Source organism: Nannobrachium achirus, assembly GCF_963921795.1.
Source record: "Nannobrachium achirus genome assembly, chromosome: 1".
Lineage (NCBI taxonomy): Eukaryota > Metazoa > Chordata > Actinopteri > Myctophiformes > Myctophidae > Nannobrachium > Nannobrachium achirus.
The window spans coordinates 58,059,126-58,073,771 of record NC_137810.1 but is presented as its reverse complement, the minus strand read 5'-3'; the positions used below and the strand labels follow the sequence as shown (position 1 = coordinate 58,073,771).

Genomic DNA, 14,646 nt, shown 5'->3' with positions numbered 1-14,646 from the left:
CAAATGGCCAAAATGTCTATAGGGTTGAGGCATTTAATGTATGTTTTGTAATAATAATCAAACTACAAAGTAACTAATAACTTATGTTTTCAAATAAATGTAGTGGAGTAAAAGTACAATATTAGGGCTTGAGATGTAGTGGAGTAAAGTAAAAGTATTGGAAAGAGGAAATATTCAAGTAAAGTACAGATACCTCAAAACTGTACTTTGTACAAAATTGGTACACAGTAACGTTGCTAGGTTTTCAATGTAATGGATCCCACGCATTACAACGGTGAAAACATCTTTGTTACTTTACACCAATGGCAGTACCCTACCTGCCGTGAGCTTTCCTCACCATAACAAATACATTTGATTCATCCATTTACTTTATTGGTTTGAGAAAAGTAAAGTGAACTATGTCTGAAAGACGCTTGCTCAGGCAGCGCACTGATTACCACTTGCAGGTGCGCACACGCACACAATGTCCCTTGCACGCGCTTAACGAGCACGAACCAACGAGCACGCACCAGCCCTCGTTTGACGGCCAGCCTTTTGTACATTATGTTTTCTGCTTTTCTAATATTGAATTGATGCTATCCTATGTTCTATCCGTATGTCTATCAATGTTATACGAGATGGGCCTACATAAAGTGGTTCCAGTGTAAATAAGATGCTTACTAGGATCTCCTATTAGTTGACCAGTGATTTGAGCTGTTATGAAACTTTACTTTTTCATTTTTCCTATTGCAAACTTCTAATACATTCTTCAATAAATCTATGAGTTGTCCTTTGACAAGCACACAATCTCATTTAGCAGTAACATTTTGGCTCGAAGTTGCCATGAATAGAACTCACCGTATCTTTTCAGTCCAACAGCGTCTTGTCCACTCGTCGGTTGGAAAACGATAAAAAGAACAACCATGGCCGCTTGCCCCGCTGCGATGATTGCAGTCGGGAACAAAACACAGTACCATTTCTGCTCTTTTGTAAAGTTTTTCTTTTGAGTTCGTTGAAACAAGTGTAACGTCCGCGTTCTTGTTCAGATTTCAGAATGAGAAAATAGCTCAGCTGTGTGTTGCTTGGCGGTAACAAGTACTGCCCGTGACGTATGTTCTGTGCGCCGGGCAGCAGCGGCGTTCATGGGAAGTGTAGTTGTTGTGTTTTGTGTAACTCGTTTCCTGCTCGTTTCTAGCGTTTATTGTGTTACTCTTTGGGTAAGTCTGTATATTTCCACCTTAGTCGATGCTTAATGTCCATTTGGGTCAATTCGAGAGCATGGTGTGTTTATATTTTTAACACAATTCTTATATGCGGTAATCGCAAATTCTCCAATGGCGATTTCAATACAAAACAATACCAGCATGAACCCCCTAGAGGGCGACATTTCACGCCATTTCACGGAAGTGACGTCACACTTCACTGCTGAATAAACCACGCATATCATGTCATTAAGTTCTAATAACTCCTTTTGACCGACAGTGTTTGTTTGAAAGTAGATGCTGTTGTATGCCTTTTATAGAGATAGCCTACTTATGCCTCATGGCGCTTGTCAACATTAACTGATTCCCAAGCTAACAACATATGAATTAGGCTTTAGAAGTGTAGCAAACCTAAAGGTATTTGTCAAGCACAGACCCATAATGATTTAGACATTTTGAATGCTACAAAATGATTTCTAATACTGACAACTGTCAATTACACTTGTGTGTTAGTATATTGCAGATCCGAAATGTTCATTGAGTTTATTGTGATGTTTGCATATGGCAGCTGAATGTTATTAAATGTGATATTTGTTTTGTATCTTTACATATGACAGACTCTGCATTTCTTTATATATATTTTTTTATGCTATCCCACATCGACCCTCACAAAATGAAGACATTTCCGGACACTTTAGCTCTGTGCAGACATCACTTTATTCTGAGCTTATGGTTTGTTTGTCCCGATATTAATGGAATAGTTATCCATCAAAACATTGGCATTATGTGATAGATAAGACAGGCAGATAGTCAGACAGACATACAGACAGACAGATCTTTATTGATCCCCATGTGTTATAGCAGCACTGAAGTAGGCATGGAAAGAAAAACAGGAACAAATACAGGTAAAAGTAGAGAGATACATAGATTAAAATATGAATAAATGCTCAAATGTAATGAAGATAAAAATAGGTAGACTTAAACGTTTAACCTGGCCATCTGCACTTGGATCGATTGGGTTAGTGTAATAAATATAGGCATTAGGGCATTCACCAAATATTCGAATATGCAAATATTTGAATATCAAAGTCACTATTCGACGTTGTTCACCGAAGTCGAATATTCTCTTATTTTTATTTTATTTTATTGTTTTCTCTTTAAAAAATATATAGTTTATAAAGCTTGGCGAGATAGGAAGTCATAAGAATGATGCCCCTGGTAGATGAATTTGTTAACGCTCTATACCAGGGGTTCTCAAACCTTTTTAGGCTGTGACCCCCAAAATAAACATATTTGAACTGGGGACCCCCACCCTGACAAGCACTTGGAATTGTAGCTATTACATTTAATGTGACTCGGTTCCGCAGATAAATATTGTGAAAATAGCAGATCTACATGCTACAGTACATGCGTTGCGAGGCGTTGTGAGCATGTAGATCGTCTATTTTCACAATGTTGCCTCTTGCTTACTTAATATTTGACAGTTTGGCCTGTCCTGTCGAATATTCGACTATTTGAATACGTTGAGGTCGAAATATTCGAATACTAAAAATCACTATTCGTGAATGCCCTAATAGGCCTAAGTATAATGTAAAGCATAATCTAGAAAATCTACATTAGAAATGAGGCTGATACAGAGTCAGTCAGCCAATACAGTAGGTATATGTACTGTATGTACAGTCAATCAACAGTGAGTATAATCAGCAATGTACCGTCTACCAACAGTGAAACATTTACAGCAGTTAATCCATTCAGAACGGGTACACATTAAAGTGTATTATTATTTAATGCTTTAACTATTGAAAAATAGCAGATCTACAAGCTCGCAGCGCGGCACCGAGTGCCGCGCTGCGAGCTTGTAGATCTGCAATTTTTGAAAAATCGTGAAAATTTGGATTCTTTAAGTGTCTTTTGAATCCTTCTAAGGTTTTTTGAAAAACCTACCGGTATGTTTCTATGTCAGCAATCTGGCTTGCCATCATCAAAGAAAGGGTCCTTTTCACTTAACTGGAGCTCAGTTAGTCTGTTCTTGAGAGACTACTATGTCAATGATTCTCATACTTTTTCATGTGAAGGACCCCTAAAATGATATGTATTTGGCCACGGACCCCCATCTCAAAATAGTTAGTTCCAGGGACCCCCCCAGAAGCAAAATTTGAGTTACAAACGTTCGCTTTAAAAATACATATATTGAAAGATTTGCACACATTTTCACGACTTTTTCAAAAATAGCAGATCTACAAGCTCGCAGCGCGGCACTCGGTGCCGCGCTGTGAGCTTGTGTATCTGCTATTTTTCAATAGCTAAAGCATTCAATAATTCTAGGCCTAAACCTGTAAAGCAGGCAACTCTAAACATGACATATGTGGACACCCTGGTGGAAGACACAAAGGTCATTTAGATTCTTCAACAGGGGGTCCGGGACCCCTAGGCCTAGGGGGTCCTCAGAGTTACTACAGGGGGTCCTCCAAATCTTTGTGTGATAGAAACCTTTTTTTTTTCTCCTTTTTTATATTAACCACTTGAACCCTAGTGTCCATATTCTGAGAACTTTAGCCAAAAATAGTGAGCTTGTAGATCGGCAATTTTTGGCAAACAGCTTTGGTGTAGAGGGGGAAAAGAGCAGACCAAGTACAGAGTGAAAGGTCAAGTTTATTAAGTAGGCCTATTGACAGTTCAAGTGATTAAATATCTGAAAACACAAACTGAATGAATCCAAAATCAAACAATGAAACGATGTCATCTTAGCCTGGCGTTGCTCATACTAATTCACCCTTTGTCAGCCTTCTGGTTGGTCCCTGACTGACCAACCAGCAGGCTCTATCTGCATTGTCCCGCCCTGGTTCCGCCTTTTTTATGGTGAGTTAGCTAAAACCTAATTCTTTGAGAAATAAAAAGATTTTAAAAACATGCTGAGTCACTATATTGCCACTGAGCAGCTCCATATTACTGAAACCAAGTTGGATATTAGAATTGAACACACAGAATAACAATACGAAGCAACTGAATTAAAATGGTAGTGGATGGAGTGTCCCACCGAGTGTCCCACCAAGACACAGCAACCAATGGGCGGGACAACGGGCAGGACTTGACAAAGGGTGAATTCCTCACTGCGTGTGGGATATTACACAACACCACCATTACCACCAGGGGGTGGTGTTGTGCAGTCTGGTTTATTAACCAGGCTAATGTCATCTCTGAAAAGGTTGGGGGGGTCCCTGCTTCATCTCTCTCTCAACTAAAGGGTCATTGGCCTGAAAAAGTTGAAGACCCCTGGTATAAACCTTTTCACCACCCTTAAGATAATCTAATGTACATTACATCATACAGTGATAAGTGTATCTGTCTTCCTTTATGGTTGGTTGATGGTTGTTTAGTTGTGGCTGTGACTATTATGATGAATGGCAAGCATTAGTGGCTGGTGGTAAAAAACTATTTTCCGCCAAGCGGACCATAAAGTCTTTGAACTTGAATCACACTTGGCGCTCAGTAGCACAGATTTCATAAGAAACCGGTGCCAGGGTGAACCCAAAGCGATAGTCAAGCACAGGTTGCACACCAGCAGGCATGGAGAAGGAGAACCTCTGCATGAGGGAGACGAAAAAGAGGAAGAGCTCCATCCTGGCCAGGTTCTCACCAAGACATACTCGTTTACCTGGAAGAGAATGTGTCCATCATCGTCTTCATTATGTCTCATGAAATAAGAATGAATGATAAATAATAACTAACTCTTATGCTATGTACAGACGTTATCTGAATCATATGCTGTACTGTATACTGTACTACAATAGATCTGGTTGTAATTCATTTTGGTGGTCATATCCGCATTTGTCCCTAATTACTGTATGCATGCAAATGTGTCAAATCACACACGAACGCTTGTGAGATGATTCCTGCATTGGTATACCTCTAGATTGATAAATGAGGGGTGCCCGCTGGCCTACTGGTCCAGGCGCATACCACTTAGGCATTGCCACATAGGCATAGATGCCTGGCGTGTTTGCCGGTTCGATTCCCGATCCGGAAAACCCTTTCCCAATTGTCACTCCCCGTCTCTACCCCATTTCCTGTCAGTCTACTGTCCTATCCAATAAAGGCAAAAGCCCCCAAAAAACAAATCTTTAGATTGATAAATGAGAGTCAAAGTGGCTTTGTCCCAGTCTCTTACCAGCTGAAAAGGGGATGAATGAAGCACGTTTCACAAACTTGCCCTCCTCATTTAGAAAGTGCCCAGGGTTGAAAGTCGAGGGCGTCTCCCACTCGTTTTTGTCAAACAACGCCGAGGACAGATTTGGAATTATTGTGACACCCTGTTGGTCACATAACCCAGTCAAAAGTCATTCATTAGCACACAATGATGCACAACACATGTTATCAAAGTTATGGAAGTAATAAACTTTCAAGAATGACCTTCGGGACAGTGTATCCTCCCAGTTGTATATCCCTAGTAGTCATATGAGGTAGACTGAGAGGAACTATGTTTCCCATTCTCTGGATCTCATGGATGACAGCGTCAGTATAAGGCAAGTTGGCTCGGTCTGTCATGAATGGCTGTCTGGACTGTCCAATCACTCTGTCAATCTCAGCCTGGACCTCTTCTGTGGGACAGCTCAATAAAGGAAACAGCAGCCAAAAAGATTGGATTCACCGATTATACTGTGCATAACATTTTCCACAAGCAACGACTTTCACATGGCTTTCTGTGACCAGTGGTGTAAAGTAACTACATTTACTGAAGTAGGCTCACTGTACTTAAAGGGGAAGACCACCCATTTTCAATATTGAACTGTGTCATTAAATATACCTTAGAGGAGTTGTGTGGAAATAGAAAAAAAGTTCCCCCCCTTCTGTGTTGCCTAGAACTGGAGGATTGATTTTGGGGTTTGTATTGTAAAGTACAACTTGATGACATCACACATTGTACTTTACAATACAAACCCCAAAATCAATCCTCCAGTTCTAGGCAACACATAAGGGGGAGAACTTTTTTTCTATTTCCACACAACTTCTCTAAGGTATATTAATGACATATTTCAATATTGAAAATGGGTGGTCTTCCCCTTTAAGTACAATTTTGAGGTATTTGGTCTTTATTTCAGTATTTCCAATGTTCAATACTTCTACTTCTACTCCTTTTCATCTCGAATCCAAACATTGTACTTTGGATCCGACTAGTTACTTTGTAGATTTTCATTATTATTACAAAACATACATTAACCACTTCATCCCTATATACATTTTGGCCATTTGAAAATAGCCGATCTACAAGCTCACAAAGCGTCGTGATGTGACGCATTGTGAGCTTGTAGATCTTTATTTTGAAATGGGACATTCAGCATAATGAGCACTTTAACTTTTGGTACTTTAAGTACATTTTGATGCCAATGCTTTTGTACTTTTACTCAAGTACATTTTGAATTCCGGACCTTTACTTGCAACAGAGTATTTCTATGTATATTTCAGTACTTTTTGGACCACTGTCCACAAGCAACAACTTTCACATGGCTTTCTGTGACCACCATATTTCTGATGCAACCTGGACTTATTTGTTGATGTTCCCGTACCCTGGATTTTGGGGTACTTGGCCATGTAGACGAGACCCCAGCGCAGGGTGGTGGAGGTGGTCTCAGACCCGGCCACAAACAGATCCAGTGAACAAGTCACCAGGTTATTCTCATAAAAAGTGGCCTCAGCATCAGCATCACCTTTACTCTGAGGGAAAAACTAATATTTTAACCTTACATGATTCTGAATGTTACATTGCATTGGATTGTTACTCAAATATGACACTATATTACTATTACTAGTATTTACTATGCTAACTCTTGTTGTAACTCGTAACCAGTAAGTTGCATCACTGTCTTAACCTTAACCATAATAATGAAGGATCTCATCATTTTAACATATAATCACAATTAGACAAGAAGCATTCCGAACAAATCAAAAGGTAGCCTAATTTACCGTAACTATATCGTCAACCTTTTATTCTGATTGTTTAGCCTTGTTACAGGGAGGTTTAAGGATAAGAGTTGTTGTGTGTATGAGTTGTGTGGATAGTGAAGGATAACGGAATCATCCTTGCATTTCAACAGATCTTCAAAAAACTATAGATACTACTTAATATGATCCTTTTAGTCCTCCAGTGAATCACAGTTTTAAATAGTACTAAACATACATTTGTTCATACTGGTATAAATGTCCTCGTAGGTTTGTGGCTTTCCCTCTAACTCCTCACCACTGGATGTTTTGTTGATCTAACAATTACTGTTGCACACATTGCAACCTACTCTGGATAAGAGCATCACGTAAATGAATAGAAAGCAATAGAAGTACTGAGAATGAAGGAGGAAAGTGGCAACATCATCAAATGGAGGGTTATTTCTGTATGCACTGAGGAACAAACCTTCTGAATCTCAGTTAGGTAGCAATCGGTGTAGTCTCTGGGCGCTGAGGGGTCCCAGTCCTCCTTATGTTTCTCTATCTCACTTCTCATAAAGTCCATCATGTGCCTATAGATTGTCTGGACCGTGTGGTGTGGGCCTGGAACACACTTCATCAGCGCAGGAAATGAGTTGTACATCTGCACAGATAAAGATAATTGTGAGCTTGTTGTGAGCTAAGTGCAATCGTTTCTTGCGATTGCACATACCATTCGTATGTAAAGTAGTCAGTACAGTCAGTGTTGTGTGGATGAGTTTGGGGAAAAAATAAGAAGAAGAAAGAAAAAAGTAATCTATTGTCACATATGCCATGCAGGGATTCCCAAATGTGGGTGCCGCCAGTCCAGGTGTGCCTCGGAATGATCTGATAACATTTGGAATTCATCGATATCACTTCACTATGTGTTGTTGTGACGCGTTGTGAGCTTGTAGATCGGCTATTTTTGGCGAACCTTCCCCCGAGAATAGGGATGCTGGGGTTCAAGTGGTTAAACGTCAAGTATAAAGAGTCTGATGGAAACGGATATCTCTCCAATATGATGTAAGAGTCAAAAAATGATCAGTGTAATTCAGTGGTGCCGTGGACGAAAAAGTTATTTACAGGGGTGCCCCGAGTCAAAAAAGTTTGAAAACTCCTGACATATGCATATCAGATCCTTAATAGAATCCACTGGGCTGTAAGAATAGCACACAACAAACTCCATATAGCTAGCAGTACAGTACCTCTGCCCAAATGGAGCCTTCAATCTGGATAGCTTTGTCCATCCACTTTAACAGGTTCACAAACTTCTCATCATCGTAGTCAAAGCGATGACCAAAAACCAGGGAGCAGATGATGTTGGAAACAGCATTGTTGATGAGTATGTGGGGATTAAAGGGTCGTCCTGGACAGTTAGACAAGCAATCATAAGCTGTTTTGGGGTCCGTTCCAAATGGCATACTTTGTAGTATTTAACATAATATGGTAAATGATCATTTTTCACAGTGTTTTTTGAAGCGGTGAAAGCCGCTTCCAAGGAGTGGCTTTGTGTGTCCCCGATGTCCATATATGGTAATTTCAGTCCAGAATGAACAGGTTTTATCTGTCCGTAAATGTGTGTCCCTCATGTCCATATATGGTAATTTCAGTCCAGAATGAACAGGTTTTATCTGACCGTAAATGTGTGTCCCATGTGTGTCCCCCATGTCCATATATGGTCATTTCAGTCCAGAATGAACAGGTTTCATCTGTCCCGTACGTCCAGAATATGTGTGTAGTGTCCGTCCCGGTCTGATGATCGGATGATTAAAAGGATTGGTCAAGCTTCACATGACAATCCGGCCCTCCAGATAAAATCATTCAGAATTCAGAATTCTGTAGCTCTAGACAATTTTATACTCAGATTCACCGCTCTACTTCGAACCGAGGTTTGATTTTTTATTTCAATTTTAATATATATATATCCCCAAAACTCCTACAGGAGGAGGCATCCTCATATTATAAACACAAGTTATTTTTGCACATATTGTTGTACCTTTATGATCAGCAATTTCGTTGGACAGATATGTATTTTCATCCACAATAGCAGATTCCAAGGATTTCTTGCCAACTCCAAGGTATTTGAGAGTGAATAGTGCAAAGCGCCTTTGTTGCTTCCACATGTGTCCATTGGTACCTATGATGCCTGTTAAAAGATATATGGTGTAACAGAATTAATATTAATACATATTCAGACGTGTTGCAGAAAGGTGCGTGTGTAGAATAGTCCAGTCATATTTAATAGTAGAAACGTTCTTTCATTTTTGTCTACCCTGACTGTGTCTCAGAGGAGGGCTCTGGACAGTTCAGAAACCCACCTACCCGTGACAACAACGATTGTTTGGAGAATTTAAATAAAATCTGCCTATTGATAATCTCACTGGTAGACAGGTTTCTGAAGTGTCCACAGTCCTGCAAAGAGACACAGACCGAGTAGAATGAAAGGTTTAAAGCCCTTACCCGTTCAAAGATATGAGCTCCGAAATGATGTGCAGTGTGTGGGTTATGGGATGTGCACGGTGCACACAGACAGTATATGAGGGATGGAAAGTAACTTTAACTGGTGCTTGCATGATAATATGTAGGAGCATCAATGTAAGAAATACCCGTTTGTTTAATGGCTATAGAGATACTGTGTACCGATCTGCATGATTTTTGGACAACATCTGTAACGGGGCCAGACAACCCCCCCGCCCGCCACCCGCCTACACACACACACACACACACACACACACACACACACACACACACACACACAGATGGTTAAACATGTTGCCTCATGCTAGATGCAGAATAGATATGCCTCATGCTAGATGCAGAATAGATATAGATACACCATAAAAATGCTAATATACAGCATATGATTTGTGAAAGTGACAAACGGGCTTCACAGTTATGTCAGGTGTGTTCATATGCTAATGGTGATGCGATTTCAGACCAATTGCTCCAGCCACTGTGGAGAAACGCTGTGACAGACAGACACTCACTCAGACAGACAGACATTTGGAAAATGATATGTTTGATATGAGCATTAGTGAGGACCAAATATATGAAGCTATGAAAATGGCCGTCCTTTAAACTGACCGCTTGGAACCTCTGCTCTGGGGGACCCCGGACCCCACTTTGAGAACCACTGACTGTCACTGCTCTAGACCAGGGGTCTTCAACGTTTTCAGGCCAGGGACCCCTTAGCTGAGAGGGAGATAAAGCAGGGACCCCTCTACATATTGTATGAAATTGTGTTGCAGATTTTCATTGACTTCTTTGACAACACTGTCATCGGTATAAGTTATTCAGAGGCATTCTATCGAATTGGTGCAAATTGCTGTCCCACTATGAAAAACACATTTTAAAAAACATTTAAGTATTCAGACTTTGCATGTGTACAAATATCATATTGTGATCTAATTAATCACAATATATTAATTGAGGTAATACATAATTAAATATATAAAAATCACACCCGTGTGAAGTGGAGCTGTGTGTGTGTGTGTGTGTGTGTGTGTGTGTGTGTGTGTGTGTGTGTGTGTGTGTGTGTGTGTGTGTGTGTGTGTGTGTGTGTGTGTGTGTGGATCATGTGTACCGATGTTTGTGACATTTGAAGAAAATATGTAGGAAAAGGAGGAAAAAGGGTGTTTTGGAGAAAATTCAAGATGGCGGAAAATCTATCATGGCGCAAATGGGCGTGGCCTATATGGGGAGATGCGTCATGACCCAAGGAATCCAGGGAAAAAATATTTTTAATTTTCCGACCTACGGTTCAAGAGTTACAGGCCAAAACGTAAAGTGGGGTGTTATGGCGCCACCATGCGGCCAAATGACACAATTATTTTTTATTTAATCCTTGAAATCATTATGAACCTCCTCTCCAAGTCTTGAAACTCTAGCCCCTATGGTTTGCGAGAGACAAATAATTGAATGTGACTTTTTGCGATTCCCATTATAAGTCAATGGGGAAAATTAATTCACTAATAAATTAATATCAATTAAACTATTGAACCTTTCTCTTAGCAAGTTACTAGCCCACGATTCCCGAGTAAGCCGGTCGATTTGACATATGGCGCGAGTGTGTGGTGGCAAAACTGTGGGACTAGTAGCGTGCCGAAGTTTAGGAAGTTCAGGCTACATACACACAGACACACACACAGACAGACAGACAGACAGACCCACACGGCCACGTATAGGGAGCCTGTGCTTCACACAGCTCCAAAAAATAAGCCATTATATGTCACTTACTATTGGAAGGTGGCTGTCCCCACCTCTAGCCCCTAAATTTCAATTCATGAAAAAAGTACTTAAATGATTTTTGCAATTTTTTTTGCCACTGTTTTTAAATACACCCAGTTGATTTCTTTAATAGGGAACTTGAAATTATTAGATTGATTTTGTGGATTTTGTTTAAATTGAAAAACTTCATGTCAAAAATGCTGTCCCTTGTTTTCATGTCTACCGAAACACAAAGAGTTTTAGTCCATAGACAGAGCCTGCTTTTGACCACACCCTAAATAACATCATCCAGAAACTGGCACTGACTTCCTGATCCTCAATGGCCACCTGGTGAGTGATAGGTTTACATCAGTCTGAAGTAAATGTCTTCCAAAGTCTGAAAATCAGCTTGTCTTCATTTGGAATGTCACTACCGTACACATAATTTCTGCAATTTATTAACACTTTTGTTTTTTAATGCTATGATATTATGTTTTTATCTGTGTACACCTGTTCAGAACTGTGTTTGCTAGCCATTTTTAGCCTATCATTGTTGAGTAAAGCTAAACAAATAGATTAAATTGTCACTACCGAAACAGTCACTACCGAAACAAATAACACATTAATGTAATGTTTCGGTAGTGACATTATGGTTTCGGTAGTGACAAAAAGGTATGTTCATTAGTTTAATACATATGCTGTTGTCATTATTATTATTATTATTAATAATAATACCATTTTTTTCATGAGTGCTATTGTATTTGTGCAGGGAGAAATAAAACACCAAAAATGCTAAAAAGTGGTGCAGCGAGACGCATGTAGACAGGATATGCATACTCCCGGGCCCTCTACAGCATCCCTGCAAGATTAAAGAGCTGGTCAGTTGTCCCACGACTTGGTCAGAATCAGGACCAGGACAGGAGGGTGGTTCTGATGTCATTGGTTTAGGAGTTCATCAAAGTTTTCCTTCGACCACCCTATGACTTATTAATTATTAAATTAAATGTTAATTTAAATGTAGTTAATTGTGGAAACCACCTACATAAAATAGCCTGTACATGGGGGAATAGAACAAAATATGAATAGATTAATATAATTATCTTAATTCTGAAGGTAAGTTCATGTTTCGGTAGTGACATATTTTGGGAGAGGAAATATATTCCAAAAATGTATGAAAATACAATATGAAGATTAACTGTGCTTTTACTAAATATGTGTTCCTTAGAACTGGAGCTACATGGATATGGTCAAAGTTTTTCCAAAATAGCTTACAAATTTCACACAATTTCCAACTCTGAATTTGAACCAATTCGGTAGAATGCCTCATTAATGTGTTTTCTTTTCAGACATTTAACTACGTTGATAGTAAATTTGACCTTTCACTCTGTACTTGGTCTGATCTTTGTTTTTACCTCTACACCAAACCTATTTGCCAAAAATAGCCGATCTGCGAGGCGTTGAGAGCTTGTAGATCTGCTATTTTTGGGTAAAGTTCTCCTCAGAATAGGGATGCGAGGGTTCAAGTTGTTCATTTAAAAAGAATTATCCTATCACACAGTTGAAGACCTCTGTTCTAGACTCCATTTGGTGGGTAACACATCTACCTTGATTAGGGGCCACCTCATCTTGGAGGGGCATCACTGGCCGGTCTGCCACGCTGTCTCCCTGGATCACCAGAGCTTCTTTCAAGGTCTTTAGTCTGTTCACCACTACCAGCCATGTGGGGCCCATTCTCAGGCTGAACACGTCTCCATACTTCTCTGACAACTGCAAGCAGACAAATAGACTTTTAGACATAAACTATTAACCTGTTGCTTGATTGTTATCTAATTATTAATTTACGGAATGTCTGTCCGTAAATTGTCTTTCCGTATGCTGACATCACTGATGTTAAACAGTGTACCCGCCATGGTAACAGCCGCATGCTTAAACAATTCCCGACATCACTGACTGACACCATATATGGGCATAAACAGTCTGCATTCTGACATCACTGATATTAAACAGTGTCACATGCTGAAACATTGACCAAATAATGTTTGTCTGACATGATGAAACAAGTGACCAAATTTGGAGATGACTGACATCACTACAGTGCCCAAATTTGGAGATGCCATCACAGACTGGCCTGGACACAGAACACCATACTGTATATGGGCATAAAAGAGAGCCAGACAGACAGGGATAAGAGCTCTCCTTATAATGTATGGGCATGAATGGGACACAGACAGACAGACGGATACAACGGGTATTGCACAACTGGACGTCAATGGTGACTATTTTGCCCAACGGGCACCAGTCTGGGTTCTCCAACATTACTTCTGAGACTCCTCAGGGACATTCAATCCCTCATATACTGTGCACTCATATACTGCGCATACCCCCGGGCACAGGTCTAGTGTTATTTCTTTCGGAATGTCTATATCCTACAACGCCTGAGACTCTGTCTTCAAATCTTAATGTGCAACCCTATTCTTTTATAAGCAGAACATCTTGTAGAAGTCAACTTACCTGTATCAGGTTTTCATGGGCCTTATTGAAGTCGACAGAGAACATATTCCCCACAAATGGCATTGCCAGTGGTCCAGGGGGGAAATTGTTTGGTCGACGGTTCCTGATGTAGTCTGCAAACAATAAAACCACTGCAGAAATTAGAAGTAATCCCTGGATATCCAACCAGAGCCACAAGGATAGTCCACTCAGTCCAGACATATTTTCACTTTGACCATGCAGTTTAAACGTAATTGTGTATCCGTGTTTACTGGAGAGAATAACTTTCCTACTACGGTAAAGTTAAGTACACTCCTCTGCCCCTATATGCATATCTGAACTGCAACAGACCAATAAAATTGGGCTGTGACTGAGCTTCGACCTGTCCTCATACTCGAAAAGGGACCGCCCACTTGTCCCTTTTCTGTGTAGCCATCATTGACTCTTGTCTTACTATTTGAGAATTAGTATTAGTTTTACTAGTATTTTCAAATCCCTTGACAGTTTGGCATTATACCTGATATTTGAAATGAGATAGTCTGCATACTAACTGCTATATTATATGGGCATGCAGTACTATGTGGTTAATGGTTAGGCATAAACAAACGCTTGACTCTAATGCACAAGGCGAATGGAGGTCAGAGCAAAAGTATTTGTGTTTGAGAATTGTGCTCAGTTTCTATAAATATAACATGATATGAAAACACAAGAAACAAGACAAATTTGCTCCCCTCGGACACACACACACACACACACACACACACACACACACACACACACACACACACACACACACACACACACACACACA

At 40.0% G+C, this 14,646-nt stretch overlaps 1 protein-coding gene across 2 annotated transcripts; it reads right to left on the bottom strand.

The window, feature by feature from the left end:
• Positions 1 to 3,813: 3,813 nt before the first annotated feature.
• Positions 3,814 to 14,562, bottom strand: LOC308293505 (cytochrome P450 2J6-like). 2 transcript variants are annotated; one of them, XM_080736069.1, is made up of 9 exons: positions 13,857 to 14,562; positions 12,950 to 13,112; positions 9,136 to 9,285; positions 8,345 to 8,505; positions 7,585 to 7,761; positions 6,746 to 6,905; positions 5,592 to 5,779; positions 5,350 to 5,491; positions 3,814 to 4,836 (listed from the first exon to the last, which is right to left on the bottom strand). In XM_080736069.1, the coding sequence occupies exons 1-9, from the start codon at positions 14,055 to 14,057 to the stop codon at positions 4,655 to 4,657; spliced, it is 1,524 nt and encodes a 507-aa protein (XP_080592195.1). In that variant the 5' UTR covers positions 14,058 to 14,562; the 3' UTR covers positions 3,814 to 4,654. The 2 variants fall into 2 exon arrangements, with proteins under 2 accessions (XP_080592195.1, XP_080592196.1); XM_080736070.1 differs by having other exon boundaries at positions 6,746 to 6,893; positions 13,857 to 14,560.
• Between the last annotated feature and the right edge of the window lie 84 nt (positions 14,563 to 14,646).